This window comes from Gorilla gorilla, chromosome 13 (genome assembly GCF_029281585.2).
Source record: "Gorilla gorilla gorilla isolate KB3781 chromosome 13, NHGRI_mGorGor1-v2.1_pri, whole genome shotgun sequence".
In the NCBI taxonomy this organism is placed as follows: Eukaryota; Metazoa; Chordata; class Mammalia; order Primates; family Hominidae; genus Gorilla; species Gorilla gorilla.
In genome coordinates this window covers 109,498,363-109,520,841 of record NC_073237.2, presented here as the reverse complement: position 1 = coordinate 109,520,841, position 22,479 = coordinate 109,498,363, and the positions used below count along the sequence as shown (strand labels likewise).

The window sequence follows — 22,479 nt, the reverse complement described above, 5'->3', positions numbered from 1 at the left end:
AAGACTTGGAACCAACCCAAATGTCCATCAATGATAGACTGGATTAAGAAAATGTGGCACATATACACCATGGAATACTATGCAGCCATAAAAAAGGATGAGTTCATGTCCTTTGCAGGGACATGGATGAAGCTGGAAACCATCACTCCCAGCAAACTATCACAAGGACAGAAAACCAAACACTGCATGTTCTCACTCATAGGTGGGAACTGATCAGTGAGAACACTTGGACACAGGGCGGGGAGCATCACACACCGGGGCCTGTCGGGGGTTGGGGGACGGGGGGAGGGATAGCATTAGGAGAAATACCTAATGTAAATGATGAGTTGATGGGTGCAGCACACCAACATGGCACATGTATACCTATGCATCAAACCTGCACATTGTGCACATGTGCCCTAGAACTTAAAAGTATAATAATAATTAAAAAAAAAGAATTTGAAATAAAATTGTCTTTTTATTATATGCAAAAAAAAAAAAAAAAGAGAGACTTGATGTTTGGGTGGTTCTCCTCCCTTTGGGTTTTCTGACCTTCACCTGGTAATCCAGGTTCCTGAGGCCACAGCCACAGTCTGTTTGTTTTGCAGTGTTTAGCCCTCCAGGCCCAAATCACAGCTCTCACCAAGCAAAATGAACAGCACATCAAGGAACTAGAGAAGAACAAGTCCCAGATGTCTGGGGTTGAAGCTGCTGCATCTGACCCCTCAGAGAAGGTGAGCTGGTATTTCAAATGAGAAGCAAGCCATTTATATCAAGCATTCAGAAAGAACATGGCCAGTATGTTGTGTTAATAGCTCTTTTTCTAACTTTAGTGATGTTTTACTTGTCTGATGACTTTAAAATGAACCAGATTTGGTGTTTGTTTGTTTGAGACGGAGTCTCACTTTGTCACCAGGCTAGAGTGCAGTGATGTGATCTTGGCTCACTGCAACCTCCGCCTCCCAGGTTCAAGCGATTCTCCTGCCGCAGGCTCCTGAGTAGCTGGGACTACAGGCACACGCCACCACACCCAGCTAATTTTTGTATTTTTAGTAGAGACAGGGTTTCACCATGTTGGCCAGGATGGTCTCGGTCTCTTGACCTTGTGATCCGCCTGCCTCAGCCTCCCAAAGTGCTGGGATTACAGGCATGAGCCACCATGCCCGGCCCAGATTTGGTTCTTGAGTTTAAGGAGCTTACAGCCTAGTGGGAAAACAAACAAATACATACTTACATATTAAGTGGCAAACCCAAAAGAACCCTATCTTTCTGAGGTTTTGACAGGTATAGGAAGGGCCTCTAACCACAGAAGAAGAATGGGGCTTGGGGAGTGTGCCCAGCATCCACTGGCCTCTGACCCTTAGAGCCTATGGCAGCTCCTAGTGGTGCTCACAGTGGGAGGGGGACGTCAAGAAATGGTCTTTAAGCAGTCTTGGGCACACAGACCACAGCTTGCCTGCCCTTGATAGGCAACTCTCATGACTAGCCCTTCTGTCAAAGTGCTGCTCATTATTTAATATCATTCTCTCCACAGTGACAGCCTTCAGTGTCTCTGCTTATGACCAGCAGTATCCCAGTGTAGAGATCTAAGATGGCTTCATTTTGGCCTTCCATACACCTCTCTGGAATTTAATGCATCCTTTAGTGACTTGATTTTGACAGCATGTGTTTTGATGTTCACACAGGTCAAGAAGATCATGAACCAGGTGTTCCAGTCCTTACGGAGAGAGTTTGAGCTGGAGGAATCTTACAATGGCAGGACCATTCTGGGAACCATCATGAATACGATCAAGGTACAGCCAGCCAGCTGTCGTTTGTTTCATCGTATTGGGCATTTTGTTGCTTAAGTACCTTCTAAGGGATCATGAATAAAAAATTGTTCAAAGCTGGCACAGTGGCTTATGCTTGTAATCCCAGCATTTTGGGAGGCCAAGGTGGGAGGACTGCTTGAGGCCAGGAGCTCAAGACCAGCTTGGGCAACATAATGAGACTTTGTCTCTACTAAAATTAAAAATTTAAAAATTAGCCAGGTATGGTGGCACGTGCCTGTAGTCCCAGCTACTTGGGAGGCTGAGGCAGGAGAATCACTTGAGCCCAGGAGTTCAAGACTACAGTGAGCCATGATTGCCCCCAACTGCACTCCAGCCTGGATAACAGAGCAAGACCCTGTCTCCAAAGAAAAAAAAAAGAAAATTATTCAGGACTGTTCCTCAGTAATTAGGATGCCTGGAGTGACTTGACAGATATAGTCAGGCTCTTTTAACAGGAAAGAAGCAAAGTCATTTAAACTACATGACCAGTAGTGTTAATAAGAATTAGGAGTGGCTACTGTGTTCCTTTCAGTGACCATCTCTTCCTTGGCTTTTGAATAGATGGTGACTCTTCAGCTGTTAAACCAACAGGAGCAAGAGAAGGAAGAGAGCAGCAGTGAAGAAGAAGAAGAAAAAGCAGAAGAGCGGCCACGAAGACCTTCCCAGGAGCAGTCAGCCTCAGCCAGTTCTGGGCAGCCTCAAGCACCCCTGAATAGGGACAGGCCAGAGTCCCCCATGGTGCCCTCAGAGCAGCTGGTCGAGGAAGCTGTCCCGTTGCCTCCTCAGGCCCTCACCACTTCCCAGGATGGACACAGAAGGAAAGGGGACTCAGAAGCTGAGGCACTTTCAGAGATAAAAGATGGTTCCCTTCCACCCGAACTGTCTTGCATCCCATCCCACAGAGTTCTAGGGCCCCCGACTTCAATTCCACCTGAGCCCCCAGGCCCTGTATCCATGGACTCTGAGTGTGAGGAGTCACTTGCTGCCAGCCCAATGGCAGCTAAGCCCGACAACCCATCAGGAAAGGTCTGTGTCAGGGAAGTAGCACCAGATGGCCCACTACAAGAAAGCTCCACAAGACTGTCCCTGACTTCAGACCCCGAGGAGGGGGACCCACTGGCCTTAGGGCCTGAAAGCCCAGGAGAGCCTCAGCCTCCACAGCTCAAGAAAGATGATGTCACTAGCTCCACCGGTCCCCACAAGGAGCTGTCAAGCACAGAGGCAGGTTCCACAGTTGCAGGAGCAGCCCTCAGACCCAGCCATCATTCCCAGCGTTCCAGGTATGTCCTCTGAGCACTGCTTCAGGGACAGGGTAGCTATCTGTGGTGAGTGTCTCTGTTTTTTCCAGGGCTGGCAACTCATCCCTCAGAGACTAATTTACTCATGTCTTCATTCATTAGTTGATGTATTAATTCAACAACACCTAGCATGTACAAGGCTCTGTGGCGGGCCCTGCGGTAGTGTGGCGGGCCCTGCGGTAGTGTGGCGGGCCCTGCGGTAGTGTGGCGGGCCCTGCGGTAGTGTGGCGGGCACTGCGGTAGTGTGGCGGGCCCTGCGGTAGTGTGGCGGGCCCTGTGGTAGTGTGGCGGGCCCTGTGGTAGTGTGGCGGGCCCTGTGGTAGTGTGGTAGGCAAGGCAGGTTTGGTTCTTGAGTTTAAGGAGTGACGGTCAAGTGGAAAAAACAAATACATACTTACATATCATAAAGTATGATAAGTCCTCTTAAAAAACAAACAGGGTGCTATTCTAAAGGAGTTGTTCCACTTTAGATAGGGTGGCTAGGGAAGGATTCTGAGAAGGTCACATTGAAAAGATGACTCTGGCTGTAGGTTCTGGAGGAGGCCAACCGCACTAGGAGGCCACTGTAGGGTGTGGGAAGAGATGGTGGCAGCGGAGGTGGGAGGAATTCCTGAGCAGTCGTCACCAACGCTGTTGAATTCTTACCCAAGGGCTGGTGACCCTTGTAGGTGGTGGGTACTGTGACCTGGAGCAGGAGCAATAACATTTTCTATGACTTGATTTTCCTTCAGTCTCTCTGGGGATGAAGAGGATGAACTGTTTAAAGGGGCAACTCTGAAAGCTCTGAGGCCCAAAGCACAGCCTGAGGAGGAGGATGAAGACGAGGTGGTAAGGAAATCCCAGGCACTGTCAAGTCTTCACACACCCACCTGGGGGCTCTTCCCTACTGGCTCTGAGAAGAGAAATGGAGCCTGTTGGTGGCCCACTCCCTGGACTCTGTGTGCAGGGCCCTGTGGGAGCAGGCTTGGGGCTGGGCTGGGAGGGCGCAGCTCTGTAAGCAGAGTAGGGGACGGTCACATACCACTTTACTTTTGAGAAAGAATCATAGTCTCTGTCCATGCAGGAATTAGTCCCCTCAGAGGAAGAAAGCTGAGCTGCTTAGCCCCACATTGGAATGCTGAAGCCTTAGTTTTCCCCAAATCTGCTAGGATATTATTTATATTTTAGAATTGGAAAGGACTTTGAAGATCATCTTGCCTGGCATCCTTATTCATAGATAAAAAACCTGAGGCTCAAAATGATGATTTACCCAAAGCCACAGAGTGAGTTAATGGCAAAGCTAGGACTAATCCCCAGGCTCCTGTAAAGACCTCCCGTTCCTGAGCATTTTCCACTTACTCAGCCTGCTTTCCTGCTGCCTTGTTTTGTCATCACAATATCCCTGGGCACAAAATGGGTTCAGTATTAATAGCATAGCTTCACAGAACAAGAGTGAAGACCAGGAGAGGAGGGCACCGATAGGGACTGAATTAGAACCCCGGTTCTCGCCTCTGCTGTTCCCCACTGTGCTCCGTTACAACCGTTCTGGCTGTCCCTAGGCCATTTTGACTGCTCTGAAATGCATATGGAGAACACAGGTGGGCTTCAGGCTCAGTCCATCTAAAGGACAGAAATATGAGGGTGAATGGGGCAAATTTTGTCCCCTCATGTATCAGCCAAAGTGGATTTTGCCTTTTGCCAAAACCTTGAGCAGAGAGCTGTGATGGATCTACGCTCCAGCTTGTATGTATCGGAGCCCTTCCCTCTTGCCTGTGTTCCTTTGGGGAATGTACCAGTTCCTTCCATTAGCCTTTCTTCTCAAGAGTTAAATTTTCATTTGAGAATCCAGAATAGCAATTTTGCCCTTAAAAAAAGGAAAAAAGGGGGAAAAACCAAATTGAGTATATTCTAAGTGACTGCCCTAAATATAGTTGGAAGCTTTTAATTAGTGAGCATATTATTGGTATTAGTACCAATACTGTCAAGTTAACATGTATTTCTTGGGTACTCTGAAAACGACTTCACAAATGTTGTCATTTAATCTACTAATCCAATGAGGTAGGTACTTTTATCCCATTTTATATATCAGAGGGCTGAGGCTCAGGAAGATTAAGTAATTTAACTAAGCTTATATAGCTAGTAAATGTAGAGCCAGAACTTTAGTCAGGACAAAACAGAAGCTGTGAGCCACACTTGAAAATCCTATACTGTCAGAGTTAGAGATCACGTCATTGATGTCCAGAGAGAAGTACGAAGTCTGGTTAATTGGTAGTGACATGGGATTAGCCCAGAGACTTGTATACACATCACGCTGCCTTCCCTTTTGCCTGGCCCTGTGAAGATGGATTCTGGTTGGCAGTTGCTCACCAGAGCAGAGAATGCCTTAGTAGAGACTATTCAGTTCGTGCCTGTCTCTAGCATCAATCCCTGCTAGCCGGGTAGGTCCTGTTCCCTTGCCAAGCCAGAGGAGAAAGGCCAGGAGCTCAAGTTGTGAAAAGAGAGGGCCTCTCATGGCCCATCAGTCCCTTTCACCCCCACTACCTTAGCTGGAAGGAGCGAGGGTGGTGCCAGTCAGGCTAGAGGTGTGGGAGGCTGTGGCCCCGTGTTCTTCACCTCTTAGGATTCTCCAGTTGGCCAAGCCTCCAAATTCAACTCTTTTTCAAATGATGGGATCACACCCAGAGCCAGTCAGGCCACCTTAGGCCACAACGACAGTATTTTTCCATATGTGATTGTCTTCTTCCCAACCTCCCTTCTTCCCACTTCCTCTCGCTCTCTCAGGGCTGCTTTGCTTCTGTTTCTTTCTCCTGCTCCAGTGTTTCCTCTTTGACCCTTCTTTCTCCACACAAAATGTGTAAGTTACTGCATGAGAGGAAAATCTGTCAAATCAGTACATGTGCTTCATAAATAAATGATGAGATTAGCCAAACAAAGTTCGTCTTTTGTCTCTGTTGAAAGATTGCCTCCCTTCTCTGCCTGCTGGTCTCAGCTTTATGTGGAAGCCTAGGTTTGCTGGCCTCAGAGTTGGCCCTGTCAGTACAACCTCCTTTCTGACCCAGAGCTGGGAACAGAAGTTGGATTGCTTCCACTCACAGGTGGAAAGTCCACTGGTGCAGGCACAAGTGAGGACTGACTGCTCTTTCCTGTTTTATCAGAGCATGAAGGGACGCCCGCCCCCAACACCCCTTTTTGGAGATGATGATGATGACGATGACATTGACTGGCTGGGATGAAGACCCAGGAAACTGGCGCAAAGGTTTCTCTGCAACCCTTCCCTAAGCATGATTTTGCACAGCCAACCCTGGGTCTAGGTGAGCCACAGGGTGAGGTCAAGGTGAGCATTCTGGGAACAATATTTGGGCTCAGGGGGTGGGTTGGCCACCTTCTGAGCCCCACCCCCGCCAGACCTGGTGAAGAGGATCATAACCCTGTCTTCAAGAACACTGGGATTTCAGCAGCAAGTTGGAAGAAGGACTGGTAGGTTCCCCTCCAAGCCAGTCACCTGTAAGAGTCCTGTCCTCTGCCAGACTTTTTAATCTCTTCATTAACTCTCAGACTGACCTGGGAGCCCTCCTCTACCTGAATCCAGTGCTCAACTGTGCCCCGGCAACAAGACCTGGGCTGAGGTCTCCCTGGTAGAACTAAGGGAGATTACACCATCTAAATCCCAGTGCAGTCAACAGCCTGGCGTATAGTCCTGCGACATGTATCTTCTTTTTTGCCTTAAATCTGATACAAGAGGTCAATGACTTTGAAAATAAAACTAAAACAAATGTCTATAATGAAACTTGACCCAAGCCCTTGGAGAAAAATTGAGTTTGGTTCCAAGGGCTGTCTGTGCTCCTTTTTGGGAATCTAAGGGTAGGAGTCTTACAGATCTGGGTCAGTTAATGTGCACAAAATGTTGTGGCATATTTACTCCCTTTGATATCTAACCCTGGAACTTTTAGGCTCTCAAAGAAAGTCACCACTGTAGTCCTAGCTCATCCCTGGGGCATGATGGTTCTGTGAGGACCAGTCCAGTCATCCTCTTGCTCCTGCAGGCTTAGTCCTGCAGTCTAGGAAGCCATGCAAAGAAGGTGAGAGGGTCCCTTCTTTCCATTGTTCATGGCACCTGAGGGATTCTTCACTTTGAGAGCAGCTTCCATTCCCTTAGAACTCATGGGACCAGGACTTATGCAGAGAACAGTAGTGAGAAAATACTTGTGGTCATTTTCTTGATTCCAGGATCTTCCAAAGATTATGCAATCAGTCTTTAAAAAAACAGAATAATTTTAATAAAAATGTTTCTTGATTTTAAATGTTTTAAAAGATAGGACTCAAAATTCCACTTCATCTGGCCTGGCATCATCCTTGCAGGCTTTGGATATGTCTCCCGTGTGCAGACCTGGGAGGCAGTGAGAACTAATTATTTCTTTGTTGCTTAACAAAAGGCGGTGCTGTTTGGCACTTTACACAGACTGGCTTATCTCCAGCAACCACTGCAGAAGACAGTGTTATCACCATTTTATAGAGGAAAAAACTGAGACTTAGAGAGGTAAAGTAATTTGTCCAAAGTTACATATCTAGGAAGCCTCAGCACAAGAATTCAAATCCTGGCCATCTGATTCCAGAGCCTGGGCTCTTGGCCAGCACAGCCTGACTGTCACTGGTTGGGGGAAGGGGCGGTGATGCTTTTAGAAACAGGCTTCTTGAGACACCAGGCAGCTTTCCAGTTCCCTGCAAACATGGGGGACTGCCCTGATCAGTCCTAAAGGTGTGACATACTCTACTTTCTAGGGCAGTTGTTTCTTATTGTAAATTAACTAGTGGCTATTATATTTGCTTCTGCCCGCAGGGAGAGAAGATGCTGAGTAATTGTGCCAACACAGGTGCTTAAAAAGTCCGTGTGACAGTTACTTTTCTTATAGCATGTACTCAATTAATACTTGTTACACGAATGAAGAATGACTTGCCTCAGTTGGCATTCTGGGGTGTCTAACTGGGTGCAGCATTTCAGGGCTGGGTTTCCCTGAGCAGAGTTGTCTTTGTAGCAGATGGATGGACTCTGTCCTCAGACAGGCTTATAAAGAGTATACCAGCTCTATTAGCCCCACTCAGCCCCTGCAGTTGTTACAAGGGTTCATGTGCTTTCTTTTGGAATTAGGAGAACAGAACAGTCATAGACTATTTAAAAATATATATTTACTAAAACGTATTTGTTTTTAATTCCCAAAGCTTACAACCATCTTTTCATCTAATCTGTGAGGTATTTAGTATACAGCAGTGATTTTCTCTCTTTCCTTTTTTATAAAGTGAAGAGGTTCAACTATCCAGAGAGTCCCATCTAACTCAAAAAATGTAATGGCTTTGGTTGGATTGCATCTTCAGTCAGTACCTGCCATGGCTTAATCAGTATTTTAAGTGAATGAATCATGTTTCCCCACTAGATCATTACGAGTAAGCAGTAAGTAATAAATAGAGAATATTAAGTATTGAACATTATTAGATGCAGCTCTTTGTTCTGCATAGAAGAAAGATGAGGATAAAGGAGGGCATTGAGGCCACGAAGAGCTTCCCAGACACCCACGGCCATCAGATCATCTTCTTCCTGCAGGCAGTGCCTTCTGGTGGAAGGAGCTCAGTCGATCAGAGAATAAACCAGGAGCCTGAAAGCAGTCCTGTGTCTCTCTGCCTTTAATCAGCTGTCACTTATTCTCCCCCCAAGAAAGGGAAATAGGTCTCAGCAGTTGCTGCCATCCATCATGAATAAAATGAAATCATTTCATTAAAAATTTTTTTGTATGAATGTGCAAAATTGCCGACTAGGAGTTCAATGGGAAAAATAAAAAATACTTAGTTTGTCAACATGATCCATAGACGAGATGATCTTCATGTGTTCGAAAGGCAGAAAGGTGAGAAAAAGGATCTAGCTTGGTCTTTGTCCCTCAAAGACAGAAGAGGTCAGGAAGTCCAATGGGCGATGCTCCTGTAGATAAGGCACAAAGCAGGAGAGCTGAGGGTACCCAGGTTCCATGCCCTGCATCACCAAGAACCCTTCTCCCTGGCTTGAAATCTTTGGAAATTCCTGGTTTGAGTCACAAAGAAGCATTGTCATGGGCTCGGTAACCCTGCCACCCCTGTTCTCTCCATTCTCCCTTTGGTCACAGCAGCTGTCTTAAGACACAAGACCATGCCTGGGCCCTATGTAGGCTGGCTGAGAAGGAAGGTTGCTGCAATGGCTTCCAAACTCCAGGGAGCAAGTGCTGGCTTCAGCTCAAAGTTTCCAGGGGCTGGGAATAAGGTGGAGGAATAGCCATCAGAAGAAAGGGCAGTTGGAAGTATAGTGTCTGGAAGAGGGGGCTCCATGTCCCTCCAGCCTCAGTGCCTGCATGTTCCTCACCAGCTAAGCTGTGCTGAGAAGTGGGTAAGCTAGGTAGTAGCCCACAGCAGAGCCCAAGACCACACCAAGGAAAATCCAGGTGTTGTAGGACATTACGGCCAGCATGATGAAGTAGCCGATGACCACCTGGATGACATGGATTAGAGACTGGCCAAAGTGACACAAATACCACCTAGATAAAAAGGAGAAGCAAGTTAATCCTGGTAATGAGCTGGTAATGAGGAAGCTGGGAGTAGATATCAGGGAGTAGAAAGCTGTTGAGTTACGTGACCCGATTGATTGATAACTTGCATGCTTAACCCAGGAGAGATTTCTTTCTGCCCCTCCCACCCCCGCCCCCAGAAAAAACTCGAGATTTATTTTTAAAGAGACATATCTTCACTACATTTGGTTTCAAGCTTCCTGGCATCCTAGGCAAAGGGGAAAATGAGGGTATCTATAATCTGTCTTTCTGATAAGGAATAAGAGAAAATCATCAGTAAGGCATATTTCCCCCCTGAATCTACTTTGGGAGGCAGTATGACAATGGAAAGAAAAAGCATGGTCTTAGGTGACATTATCAGTTCCTAGACCTGCCACTAACTAAAAGTGGCCTAGACAAATGTCTTAACCTCTCTGAACGTAAGATTCCTTATCAGTAAAACAGGAATGAGAATACTTCCCTTGCAGTGCAGTTGTGAAGATCTGAGACACCCATGTAGGGTGGCTAGTGATGGAGCGGGCAGGCTTATTAAGCACAGGTGAGGCTGGGGCTGGACAGAGGGCAGAACAGGGACCCTAAATGGTTGCCTGATTCGAGTGGGAAGGGAGGAGAGGAGAGCTTGTCATCCTCCTCCCACCAAGTGGGATACATTGCTTCAGGACAGCTGCAGATCCCCTCCTGGATATGGGAGCCTAGTGACCCATGGAACTGGTGAAATTTGGGGAGGGTGGGCGGCCACCTCATTTGCTAGATAGATAGGGGCCTGCACCTGAAGATCACTGTTCCCTAAAGAAAGCCTTCTGAGCCTCTCAAGTGGCTGGCTGTTCACAGAGTGCTTTGGCCTGGGCATCAGGAGACATGAGCTCTAGTTCACTTGGCTATGTGTAGCCACTTTGGCAAGTCCTGGTCCTTCCCTGGGCCTCGCTGTCCCCTCTGTGAAGTGGGGCTAATGCTGTCTGGGCCAGCCTGTCTCTCAGGGTGAATGTGAGGCTTCTGCCCCTTTCCCATACCCACTGCCTGTACCTGTGGTGGGTTCTGCCAACAGGGAATGAATCTGAGCCTGCAGAGTCCCCGTCTGTCTCTGCGATGGTCTGCTGGCTGATGGAGGTTGGCAGGTTCACCAGTACCTGGTTGAGCAGCTTGGCTTTGCCAACCTTGATGGCTTCATACAGTACAGCCAGAAGCAGGAGCACCAACACCGAAAGGGCCATGCCTGTCAAAGGAGGCAGAGTTGTGGAGACCTGGCCAGGCCAGCACTGTTTCCCTTCCAGCACCTCCACCTGTTCATGGAATCCACTCCATCCACCTCTATCCTGCATCTTCTTCCCCACCCTTGCTGAGTTCCGAACTTCTTCACTGTCTTCACCAGACTTTTCTTAGCTGGAGTGTGGCTTTGAGATCAGGAAGAGAAGCCACCTGAAAAATCCAGGGACTGAGGGTGAAGAAGCCATGTACCATTACCCCACCCACTCCCCCGGCAGGCTGCGCAAATCTGTCGTGACTTCTTGTTAAGTGATGAGTACTGCAAGGTCCTATTTATATGTAAGTATGCAAAAAATGTCTGGAAGGAAAGATAAACAGCACAAGAGTAATAGTTATCTCAGCAAAGTAGGATACAGGTGGTTTTTATGTTCTTGCCTAACTTTCTAAGGTTTCTTTTATATATATTACTTTTACAATAGGGAAAAACCCAATAAATTATTTTACAGAAACTATCAAGTGCTTATTAAAGCTGCTGTGTAAAATTAACTGTTAATTACTACTTTTGTTTCACTAAGAGGGATAATAAGTGGTCCAGCTAACGTATTTTACTGGACTCTGCGACATAATAAGAGATATATATCCTGTTTCTGCCCTGGCTTCCTGGCACACGACTTCTAGAACCCTTGGAAACTCTGAAGTGGTGTCTTTTTATATGCTAATGAGATGACTGATGGCTGAGGCTCCTGAATGGGGGCTGGTTACCAGGGGAGCCAAACTTGTGCTTGGAGGTTGGCACTTTCAGCCCCACTCCCTACCTCTGGAAGGAGACAGGGACTGAAGGTTGAATTGATCACCAGTGGCCAATGAGGTCATCAATCATGCCTCTATATGAAGACTCCATAGAAACCCAAAAGAATGCAGTTTAGATAGAAGGAATAAGTTGTTGTATTCGACAGTACAGTAGGGAAATTTATAGTTAACCATAATTTATTGTATATTTCAAAATAGAATTGTAATGTTCCCAACACAAAGATAAATGTTTGAGGTGATAAACACCCCAGTCACCCTGATTCGATCATTACATATTGTATATAGGTATCAAAATATCACGTGTACCCCAAAACATGTACAACTATTATATATGAATAATTTTTTTAAAAGGACAGGATTTGAAAAGCTTCCAGCTGCTGTGAACACATGGGGGTACCTGGAAGGTGGCAAGCCCAGGGAGGGCCTGGAGGCTCTGAACCCCCTCCTACATGCCTTGCCCCATGCATCTTTTCCACCCAGCTATTCATTGTACTTTTTTTTTTAGATGGAGTCTCGCTCTGTTGCCCAGGCTGGAGTGCAGTGGCGCAATCTTGGCTCACTGCAACCTCCACCTCCTGGATTCAAGCAATTATATTGCCTCAGGATTCAAGCAATTATCTTGCCTCAGCCTCCCAAGTAGCTGGGATTACAGGCACCCCCCACCACGCCTGGCTAATTTTTTTGTATTTTTAGTAGAGACGGGGTTTCACCATGTTGTTCAGGCTGGTCTTGAATTCCTAACCTCAGGTGATCCACTCGCCTCGGCCTCCCAAAGTGCTGGGATTACAAGCATGAGCCACCGCACCTGGCCCATTTGTACTCTTTTTAAGTGTTTCCTTGAGTGTTGTGAACCATTCTATCAAATAATTGACCCCATCAAAGGCGTTATAGGAACCCCGACATATAGCCAGTTGGCCAGAAGTACGGGAGACAAGCTGGGACTTGCGATTGGTGCCTGAAGCAGGGGGCAGCCTTGTGGGACTGTACCCTTAACTTGTGGGATCTGCACTAACTCTGGTTAGTGTCAGATTTGAACTGAGTTGTAGGACCCCAGCTGGTATCAGAAAAGTTGTCACTGAGGGAAAGCCTACACATCTGGTCACAGAAGTGTGTGGAGCGTAAGAAAAGGAAAAAGTTGGGTTTTTTTTCCCACAGGCTCCCAGGAGGAAATCATCTGACAGATGCAGGTTTTTAAAACATAAAATTATAGGTAATTTCATGTACATGGTGAAACTTCAAACAGTGCAAAAAAGAATACAATGAAAATTCAGGCCGGGTGTGGTAGCTCATGCCTGTAATCCCAGCACTTTGGGAGGTCAAGGTGGGTGGATCGCTTGAGGTCAGGAGTTTGAGACCAGCCTGGCCAACGTGGTGAAACCCTGTCTCTACTAAAAATACAGAAAAATTAGCTGGGCATTGTGGTGCCTGCCTGTAGTCCCAGCTACTCGGGAGGCTGAGGCAAGAGAATTGCTCGAACCTGGGAGGTGGAGGTTGCAGTGAGCCAAGATCGCGCCACTGCATTCCAGCCTGGGCGACAGAGACTCCATTTCAAAAAAAGAGAAAGATCAGTTTTCTTCCCACCCCAATCTCTCTTCACCCCAATTCTCCTCCCCAGAGCAACCTCTGTTACTCAATGTATATATCAGCCTCTGTTTGTCCAAATGACAGCATCCTATCTACGCATACTGTTTTGCATTTGACTTTATCATCCAGTTTTACCTCAGTTCACACAGATTTACCTTTTCCCCAGTGGCTTCATCGTATCTGTGATAGATTACATTTTCCAAAGACAGCCACTCCAATATATCCCACCCCACATCCCCTTCTTATGATGTCAACACTCCTGCCATCAAGTGGTGGGGTCCATGTTTGTTCCCTCTCCTTTAGCCTAGGAAGACCTTCGTGACTGCTTCAGCCAATAAAGGGAGAAGTAATGCTATCTGATTTCCAAGGCTAGGTCTTGAAAATCCCACGTACTTCTACCTTGTTCTCCTGCGACACTAGATCTTGGAATCTAGCCACTCTGCCACGAGGAAGCCCAGGCCATAGGAGATGCCACATGTAGGTGTTCAGCCAACAACTCCAGCTGAGGTCCTAGCTAACAACCAGTATCAGCCACTTGGCATGAGAGTGAGGAACTCTTCCAAATGACCCTACTTCCAGCCACTGTCTGACTATACTGCATGAGAGACCTTCAGTAAGGACCACTCACCTGGGTCCAGTCAACTCACAGAACCTTGAGAGAGAATGATAAAATGACTTGTTTTAAGCCACTGTTTATTCAGCAATAGATAACAAGAAATAGTAACCCATTGTAGGGATGACCATAATTTATTTAATCTGCACCCGCAATAATGGGCATTTGGGCTGTTTCCAGTCTCTTTTTAAGATGCAGTTATTTAAGTTGGAAAATAACTTCTTCATGAATTAGTGACAAACTCTGCCTTTTCAAATCAAAGGAATATTCTTTCCTTTCAAATTGGTGTCTCATCTCCAGCAGCGGCTGTGGGCTTCTGAACTGGTGCAGAACAATGAACCCTGGATAAGGGAGGTGCCAGGTGACACCCGGAGGCCTTGATCTAGTAGTGGCTCTGATGCGTACTTACTGTGTGACCCTGCAAGAGTCTCTCTTCCTGTCTCTGGGCTTTAGTTTCTTGCCCTGTAACAGAGGGAAAAGCTGCCTCCCTGCCTCTCGGCCTTTGTGAGGATCAGTAAGATAATGGAGCCCTTTGCGATCTGAAGGGGAGTGGTTACAAATGGAATTATAACTGTGAAGTTCCTGCTCAGTGTTTATGCCAGAGGAATCAGCCTCACTTAAATGCCCACAGAGAATCAAGAGAACCCAGATTCTCCCTTGCCTAGTGCTACAAGGCTTTCCAAGCTACAAGTCTGAGGTCCCCAGTTCTTACCAGCAGGACTGTGGACACTCCAGAAATCAAACAGAAGCACCGCTGTATCTGAGAAGATGAAATGCATCTGAAAGAGAAGGGAATCTGCATCATAGGGGCACAGGGCAGTGGAAGTTACGGTCCTTAATGCTCTCCAGCACCTCCTCTGGGAGCCCAGAAAAATGGGGTCACTGGAAGTGCTGGAAGGGCCATCAGAAGTCATCAGGGCCAACTGAGGCCATAAAGAGCTGAGACTTGCCCAAGAGGGTCAGCAGCAGAGCTATAATTGAGCTGGCCATGCTCCATATGAGAATAGAGGTGTGGGAGTGTCCATCCTCACTGGACCAACTGGCTCGGGATGTGACAGTGTCCTCAGACTATGTGGGGATGTCCCCTCTATGCCTTCCAAGTGCAACTGCCTCTTCTTACCCCCCAGGACCCTAGCCATTCTGCTGCAGCTCCAGAACAGGCTCCCGTGTGATGGAAGCCTGGAGTCCTCTTTGTCCTGTTCAGTCTAGACAGATCCCACAGTGTTTATCGTGGAGAGGCCCAGAGGCAGCTGTCTTCACTGTACTCCACATCTGTCTACTCATTCACTATACATTTGCTGAGCCCAGTTTGTGTGCCCAGCATTATGGAAGTAGGTTAATGTCTCTGACCTTGGTGAGTTCACAGCCTTACAGGAAAGACTGCAGGTAAAAGCAGTGACCATGCAGTGCCTGTCAGATGCCTTTTCAGAGGGTGCTTGCTCCACCTTGTGTTCAGGGTGGCATCAAGGGCTTTTTCTACATCATCTCATTTCATTGTCACAACAGTCCTCTGTGTGACAGGGACAATTAGGTCCATTTTACAGGAAGGAAAGTTAGGGAAACTAGACTTAGAGAAGTAATTTACTGGTGGTCACAAAGCTAGTAAGTTGGCAGAGCTGGGATTCAAACCTGAGTCTAGCTGGATTCCAAAGCCCTGGACATTCCAGGACACGGTGCTTCCTCCCAATCTCCAAGAAAGGAGGGTACGGTGGGAGCTGGATGGTGAGTTTAGACGCCCACACCAGGCTTAATGACTGTTTGGAAAGATGAGGGCCCAACAGATCTATCAGTTAGTTCACCCTCTCAGGGAAGTGAAGGCCCCCTCTGGTCCCCAGGTAAGCCCTCAGCTAGCACAGGCAGTTCTGCAAACACTGTCAGTGTTACCCAGCTAAGGAGATCCTGGCTGAGTTGTAATCAGCTAGTGGAAGCCTTTGCCTTCTAAGACAATGGCCAAATATTAGAATCCTTGAATCTCAGCACTAGAGGTATCCTCAGAGTTTTTAGTCCCATGGCTTTCAGCTTTCTTCACCAGGGAACACTAGCCAATTAAAATCTTTCTTCTAATTCCATTATGTAAAACACGGGGCTCAGGGTGGAGAGGGGAGAGAAATATGAGCTCTGCTGAAACTCAGTTTGAAAAATGCTGATCTGGCCCAACTTGAGTCCCTCTCCACCCGCCTCTCATTTCCAGGTGAGGAAAATGAGTATGAAGAGGGAAAAGGATTTGCCGGACTTCCTTATAAGCGGGTTACTCTCAGTTTTTGTTCAAGGGAGGAAGATACGGAGTGAGACTGTGGGTTCTTGTGAAGGCTGTGGGGGCCATCAGTTCTTACAGAAAACGAGTTCCGGTGGAGGCAAACGTCAGTGGGGGGGTGGAAAGGTAGGCAGATTTGATTAGCTGCCATTTTGTCAGGAAGCTGTGCCATGTGGGTGTCCTGTAGCCTCCCGGAAACCAGAGCCACAAACTTCTGCTTGCAGGTGACAGCCCTAAACCACAGGCCTTGCATGTTCTAGTCGTCTCCAATCCTCCCCCTCTCAATAGTTAGGACCAAAGGAGATAGTAAAGAATAGTAGTCTGAGTCCAGGATTTGGAACAAAACACATTTGTTAACCAGGGCCTCTCTCTGGCCTCAGTTTCCTCCGAGGGGAGCTGGGGGAAAACTCTGCAAAGCCATCCACACAAAGTGACACACAGTAAGGGCTCAATAACCCCAGTGCCTTTTTTCCCATACATGTCAAAGCTGGAGGGGTGTTTCTCAGAAGTGTTCCATGGGAGAAGCACAGGATGCTAGGAGGTACTGGGAAAAATGGATTCTATGGTCAGAGACTGGAATTAGACAAAATAAGGTTTAATAGCTTTCTGCACTGCCAGAAGCCTGTACCTAGAACTCTCTCCTCCCTTTTTCTCTTGCTGAGTGCCCTGTGGGAAAGAATCTCATAGACTATCCTCTAGGAAGTGCTAATTTAGAGCAACCCTCTTTTTTCATACTGGGAGGGAAATGACACTGATTATTCTGTGCCAGGCACCCTTCTAAAAATGTTATATGTCTTAACTCACTCAATTTCAAGAGGGGAATTATTATTCTTAGCTCCATTTCATAGATGAGACTACTAAGGCAGACAGAGTTTAAGTAACTTGCCAAGTTGCTAGCTAGAATTTTGCCTGGGTGGGCTGGCTTCAGATCCTGTGCTCCTAACTGCTCTCAATGCAGCTTCTCAGGGCAGCACTGGAAGTCCGAGGGGCAGCTGTGACATGCCCAGGGTCACACTGTGAGTTGGTGGCAGCATCAGGACTGGATCCTGGGTCTTCTTACCAGGCCCTCATTTGGCAAGAGGAAAACAGATGCTACAACACAGAGAACAGCCCACTTTCTTGTGCAATACTAGACAGAGATGAGGGCTGTGCTGTCGTTCGGTTGTTTTAACATTTCAGGAAGATATGCAAACAGCAGAAGAAACTGATATGGCCACTTTGGAACAAAATATGGGAAGAAATTGGGGAGAGGAAGGAATGTATGAGAAAAAGCCTCTGTGCAGTTAGGATAGTCATGCTTAGCCCCCGAAGGATGTTCAGCCAATAGCTGGCCCATATTTCCTGAGAAGGATGAAGAGTGCACCTTAAATAAAGGAAACAAACAAGGACCAGTCTGGGGATGGGACAGTAAGACCAGAGCCCAGGGACGACAGCGGACAACAGGATGAAAAGGCAAAGAGGATAGGATGGGAGGGAGGACACTGGAGCGGATCACAGGTGTGGATGACGATGCTGTTATAGCTGGATCCACAGAGGCAGAGTCAGTCCCGGGTGAATCACTGGGAAACCACAGGCCAAGCATGAGCTCCACACTGGCAAGCGGCTTAGTGTAGAGGGACAGCAGCAGCTGCTTAGACTCCAGGGCCTTATTAAAAGTACAGATTCCTGGGCCTCCTCAGGCCCCTAAATCAGAGCCCAGGGTCAGAGCCACAGGAGACAGGGAAGACATAGATTTTAACCAGCCCACTTCAGGAGATTCTGAGGCTCAGTTCACTTTGTTGCAGTTTGAACAGAGGCAGCAAGGCTAGTGGTTAGGGGCACGGTCTCTAAAGCTGCACTGCCTGGATCTGCCTCCCAGCTCTGCCAGGAACCAGCTGTGTGGCCTTGAGCTGCTGACACGCAGGAAGCCCCCTGTGGACCCAGTCTCCTCGTCTGTAAGATGAGGACAGGACTCTAGGAACCCTTTCCCTTGGTTTGGCCTCACTTTCACAGGCTCCCATCTTGAGCTCTATCTACTCTTTTCCTGAAACCTTGTAAAAGAAAAAAGTGCTAGCCTGGGCAACATGGCAAAACCCTGTCTCTACAAAAAATACAAAAATTAGTTGGGCGTGGTGGCATGTGCTTGTAGTCCCAGCTACTTGGGAGGTGCTGAGGTGGGAGGATCACTTGAGCCCGGGAGGTGGAGGTTGCAGGGAGCCAAGATCATGCCACTGCACTCCAGCCTGAGTAATAGAGTAAGACTCTGTCTCAACAACAACAACAACAACAACAACAACAACAACAACAACAACAACAGTGAGTGTGCCTCTGTTTCCGGGTTGGATGGGGCACCACATCTATGCATCTCTCAGATTTGGACGCTGCAGCCTGGGGTTTGGTAGAGACCTGGGACTAACCTGGCTGTCCGCCTCCCTACACTCAGCTAACATGCCTTTCAGTGCCAAAAGGGGTCTGACTTGTGTCACCAACCCCTGCCTGCGCCTACCCAGGGACTGGGCTCACTGCAGACCGTGGAGCTGCAGGACAGAGAAAGAAATGTGAAAGCATCTGATTGGACAGAACAGCCACATAGCTCTGTGTCTTCTGAGGGACTGCATGTGCCTGTACCATGTTCACCTTCCATTTATTATGTGTCACTCCCTGTGACATCTCCACAGGTGCCTACTATTATTAACCTCTTTAAATTAACAAGGAAGGTACATAAAAGCCCACTTATCTCCCCATGGTCACTCAGCAATCAGGTACCCAGAGCCAGAGAGTTTTCTGGAAAGCCTGTACTGGTTCTCAAACCTTAGTGTACTGGGTGTTTCTGGGACAGGTGTTTCTGGGACAGGTGTTTGTTGGGGGCCACACTTTGAGAAATCATAGGAACCATGATGGTCTCCTGTCAACCAGTAGGGACTGGTCAAGTAAATTATATGAGAGCCTCAAAATGGAAATCTAGGCGGTCACATCACAACATGATAAAGATCATGTTGAAGACTTTAAAAAATGTTGAAGAGTTTAAAAATAAGAATAGCTTTTACCGCCCCCCCCCCATCCCCAATGGCACTAGCTCAATGTAAAAAGCTGACACAGTACCGAAAAGAAAGTAAAAAATCATTCTGAGTCCTACTACCCAGAGATCTCTCCTGTTAGGCTTTCAAAAAAAAAAAACATTTTGACACAGCAAAATGTTTACGCAAGATTGATATACAAAACCAAACAGGTACAAACAATACTGTGAAACTCCATTTACACCGGAGATGGCCTCATCCTCAGCAGAAGCCTCTAGCACCATCTCTGCCAGGTGGAGGTAGGGGTGACGCCCATCACCCCTTCTCTGAGTCCATTTGGTAAAGCAGATGGTATGAATGGAATGTCCCTAGTGGCTAATTAATCAGTCAGGGAGTTGCCATAACTGGTTTCCTTCTATCATCCTTGGGCCTGGGCCAGTTATCTTAGGAGCCCAAAACAGCCCAGACATGTTTTGCCATAGACCTGAACACCCACAGAACAGTAAGAGTAATTTGAAAGATTTCTTTTTGTTGTGCTAGGTCTGTGCAGACCCTGGCGATACAGAGATGAATGGGACAAGTCTTTGGCCCTTAGGGAGCTACCTGTCTATGAGGGGGGACATTTAAGTGAGCAAATAATTACAACAGGTTGTAGGTCAGAGAAAGGGAGGCACAGTGGAGGCTCCCTGGGGGTGCTGGGGACCAAGCCGCCTGAGAGGCACCTGCCCTGGCCAGAGAGCAGTTGGCTAGGATGGTTCTGAAGCCAGAGAAGCAGGAGACAGCTGGGAAGATGAACTGTATAGTTTGTTCAGAGCTGGAAACACCCACGGAGTCCGAAGCCCTGGAGGGACGAAGACTCACCTGTCACTCAACCCTTTCTACTTTTGCCTTTTTGCTAGAGGAAAAGATGGAAATCAGCACACCCTGACTTGAGAGAAGCGATCTGGGCTAGTTTTCAATTAAAGGGCTTTGTGGTCAGATAGGCAAGGGGCAGGGCCCCAATCTTGTCTTCCTACTTGGGATGAATCTTGGCCTCTGACAGTTTAACTGATTTGTGCTTTTTTCAGGGTGGGGCTGTGGTGAAGGAGGGAGCAATCCCTGGAACTTGTTTTCTTCTATATTTCTTCATTTGGGGTTACTTACACTTTGAGAAAAGCTTCCTTATTTGTAAACAAGGGTTGGGAAGGAGATGAAGGTCCCAGTTGCTAGGCTGACTGGCTGGGGAACTTTTGCAAGTGCTTTCCATCTATTTCCCTTTTTAAAGGACGGCTGATCATTTCACTAAATGGCCTACATACACTTCCTATATCTTTTTTGTTTTTTGTTTTGTTTGTTTGAGGACGTCTTGTTCTGTTGCCCAGGCCGAAGGTCATGGCTCACTGCAGCCTGGAACTTCTGGGCTCAAGCAATCCTCCTCATCCTGCCTCAGCCTCCGAGTAGCTGGGATTACAGGCGCCTGCCACCACTTGTGGCTAATTTTTGTAGAGACAGGGTCTAGCTATGTTGCCCAGGCTGAGCTTCCTGTATCTTAAATTCTATGACATTCTTCATGGGATGAAGAAAATGATATGACTTCTTCAAAGACGAACGAGTCTTGCAAGCTGTCGTTCTCTCCAGCCCAGGTGAACCCTACCAAGAAAAACAGCTTGTCCGAAACGCTGTTTTCTGACTGAAAGTGTAGGGAAGCTGGAAAGTAGCTGGTTCTGTTTTATTCCCCGAAGAATCAGGCTACAAACTTGACAAGAGCAGGGCCGGGGATGTGCGCTCGGTGTGCGCGCGGGGCTGCGGGCTGAAATGCGCCGGGGGTTTCCCTTTCGTGGAAGCCTTCCTGGAATCTCCCAAGGCGCTGCCCTCGGGCCGGGGACCCCGGGCCCAGCTGTCTTCAGCCACCGCGCCCCCACCCTCAAGCCGCGCCACCGCGGGCGCTCGGTAACTGCTCGCCTAGCCAGACTGCCTCCCAGCAGGAGGGACAAATAACGAGGAAAACCACAGAGCCACCGCAACCTATACCTGCCGCGTCCCCCAACCCTGTTCCAGCTGTTGGCAGTGCTGCCAACACACCCCTCACCAGCCCCGGGCCAGCGGCAGCGAGGATTCGGGGTGCCGAGATGGCAGCTCCAGGAGACCCCGCCCCAATCGCCCACCCTCTTCACCGTAGCGCCCGGCCCTTACCGCCATGGTGAGTGCGCGGGGCGGGCGCCAGCGTCTGCTCGCTCGGGTCTCCTCGCTCCGACTCAGCTCAACCGCCGCCGCCGCCGCCGCCGCCGCCGCCGCGATAGCTACCCTGGCCGCACGGATCACGTGGTCCGGGCGAGGCGGCGCGCGGGCGCCTGGGAGTTGTGGTCCCCACACGCGCCCTACTTCGGCGTCCTCGGGCGCGCCCCCTGGCCGGGACCCAGGCGCCTCGCCCCAGGTTCCCAAGGGCTGAGGCTTGGCGTTCCCGGAGTCGCGAGCGAGAGGGACCACCTGCTGCCCTCTGTCTTCGCCCTTCCTGTTTTGCACTTGGCTTGTCTTGGCGATTATGAGAATGTTTATTGCTCATTGTAATAAACTACCCCAAGCGTAATATATATTGAGTTGAAATGGGCAAGTCCGTGCTATGGACACAATAGCAACACATTTGGAGTAAATTAAGTCAATTATGCCCTAGATTTTTAGTATAGTCATTACAAGATAATTACATTTTTCTTTTTAGAAAAATATTTTCCAATCTGATAAGCCAAAAGGAATACACCCGTGTAATTTTTTTTTCTTTGATTACTAGGGTAGTAAACTATTTTTCTTACTGGTACTTCCATTTCTGTGTATTGCCTGTTCATTTCACTGATCCAGTTTTTTGATGGGGAGTTAGTTTCTTGTAGGGTGAGGGATTTTTAATGGTTATTGATTCTTAAGCATATTTAGGAACCCTTTGCTAATCAGCCTATGAGTAAAGAGGCTCTTCAGAGAAACCTTACTAAGGACAGTATTAGCAGAGACCTTGAGCCTGGAGCTGACCTCAGTTCACATCCATACGCATCAACTATTGGTTTTGGGACTGTAGGCAAATAGCTTACATCTCTGAACCTCAGTTTTCTGGTCAGTAAAATGAAAATAATAATAAAATCTATGTCATAGGGATTAAATGAAAACATACATGTTAAATTATCATGTAACCTGGCAGTGGGAGCTTGTTCAGTAAATGGTAGAATACTTAGGGTCACACAGCTTTTTTTCTTTTCTTTGAAACAGAGTCTGGCTCTGTCGCCCAGGCTGTAGTGCAGTGGCGCGATCTTGGCTCACTGCAACCTCCATCTCCCGTGTTCAAGCAATTCTCCTGCCTCAGGCTTCCGAGTAGCTGGTACTACAGGCGCGCACCACCATGCCTG

General features: G+C 47.8%; 2 protein-coding genes across 6 annotated transcripts in view; one reads left to right on the top strand and one right to left on the bottom strand.

The window, feature by feature from the left end:
* FKBP15 (FKBP prolyl isomerase family member 15) overlaps nucleotides 1-6,854 on the top strand; it is a 55,287-nt gene extending 48,433 nt beyond the window's left edge. For 2 of the 3 annotated variants that reach the window (XM_019033399.4, XM_004048462.5), the window contains exons 24-28: nucleotides 588-713; nucleotides 1,665-1,772; nucleotides 2,352-3,070; nucleotides 3,820-3,916; nucleotides 6,223-6,854. In XM_019033399.4, coding sequence (XP_018888944.2) covers nucleotides 588-713; nucleotides 1,665-1,772; nucleotides 2,352-3,070; nucleotides 3,820-3,916; nucleotides 6,223-6,300 — 1,128 coding nt within the window. In that variant the 3' untranslated portion in view covers nucleotides 6,301-6,854. Of the gene's footprint in view, nucleotides 1-587; nucleotides 714-1,664; nucleotides 1,773-2,351; nucleotides 3,071-3,819; nucleotides 6,165-6,222 lie in introns of those variants that run through there. The other variant, XM_019033398.4, reaches the window with a different exon arrangement.
* A 1,377-nt stretch (nucleotides 6,855-8,231) lies between these two features.
* SLC31A2 (solute carrier family 31 member 2) lies at nucleotides 8,232-21,425 on the bottom strand. Of its 3 annotated transcripts, XM_031014713.3 has the most exons (4): nucleotides 21,284-21,425; nucleotides 14,574-14,640; nucleotides 10,675-10,864; nucleotides 8,232-9,621 (listed from the first exon to the last, which is right to left on the bottom strand). In XM_031014713.3, the coding sequence occupies exons 1-4, from the start codon at nucleotides 21,287-21,289 to the stop codon at nucleotides 9,453-9,455; spliced, it is 432 nt and encodes a 143-aa protein (XP_030870573.2). In that variant the 5' UTR covers nucleotides 21,290-21,425; the 3' UTR covers nucleotides 8,232-9,452. The 3 variants fall into 3 exon arrangements, with proteins under 3 accessions (XP_030870573.2, XP_063553072.1, XP_030870572.3); XM_063697002.1 differs by lacking the exon at nucleotides 21,284-21,425 and having other exon boundaries at nucleotides 10,675-11,067; nucleotides 14,574-14,641; XM_031014712.3 differs by lacking the exons at nucleotides 14,574-14,640; nucleotides 21,284-21,425 and having other exon boundaries at nucleotides 8,232-9,035; nucleotides 9,450-9,621; nucleotides 10,675-12,259.
* Between the last annotated feature and the right edge of the window lie 1,054 nt (nucleotides 21,426-22,479).

Bases quoted from the DNA above. Each gene is read 5' to 3' on its own strand.
- SLC31A2 (XM_063697002.1), bottom strand. From the start codon at position 10,970: ATGCAGGATAGAGGTGGATGGAGTGGATTCCATGAACAGGTGGAGGTG. The intron at 9,622-10,674 runs GTACAGGCAGTG...CTTTTTATCTAG, and splicing joins GTTGGCAGAACCCACCACAG to GTGGTATTTGTGTCACTTTG.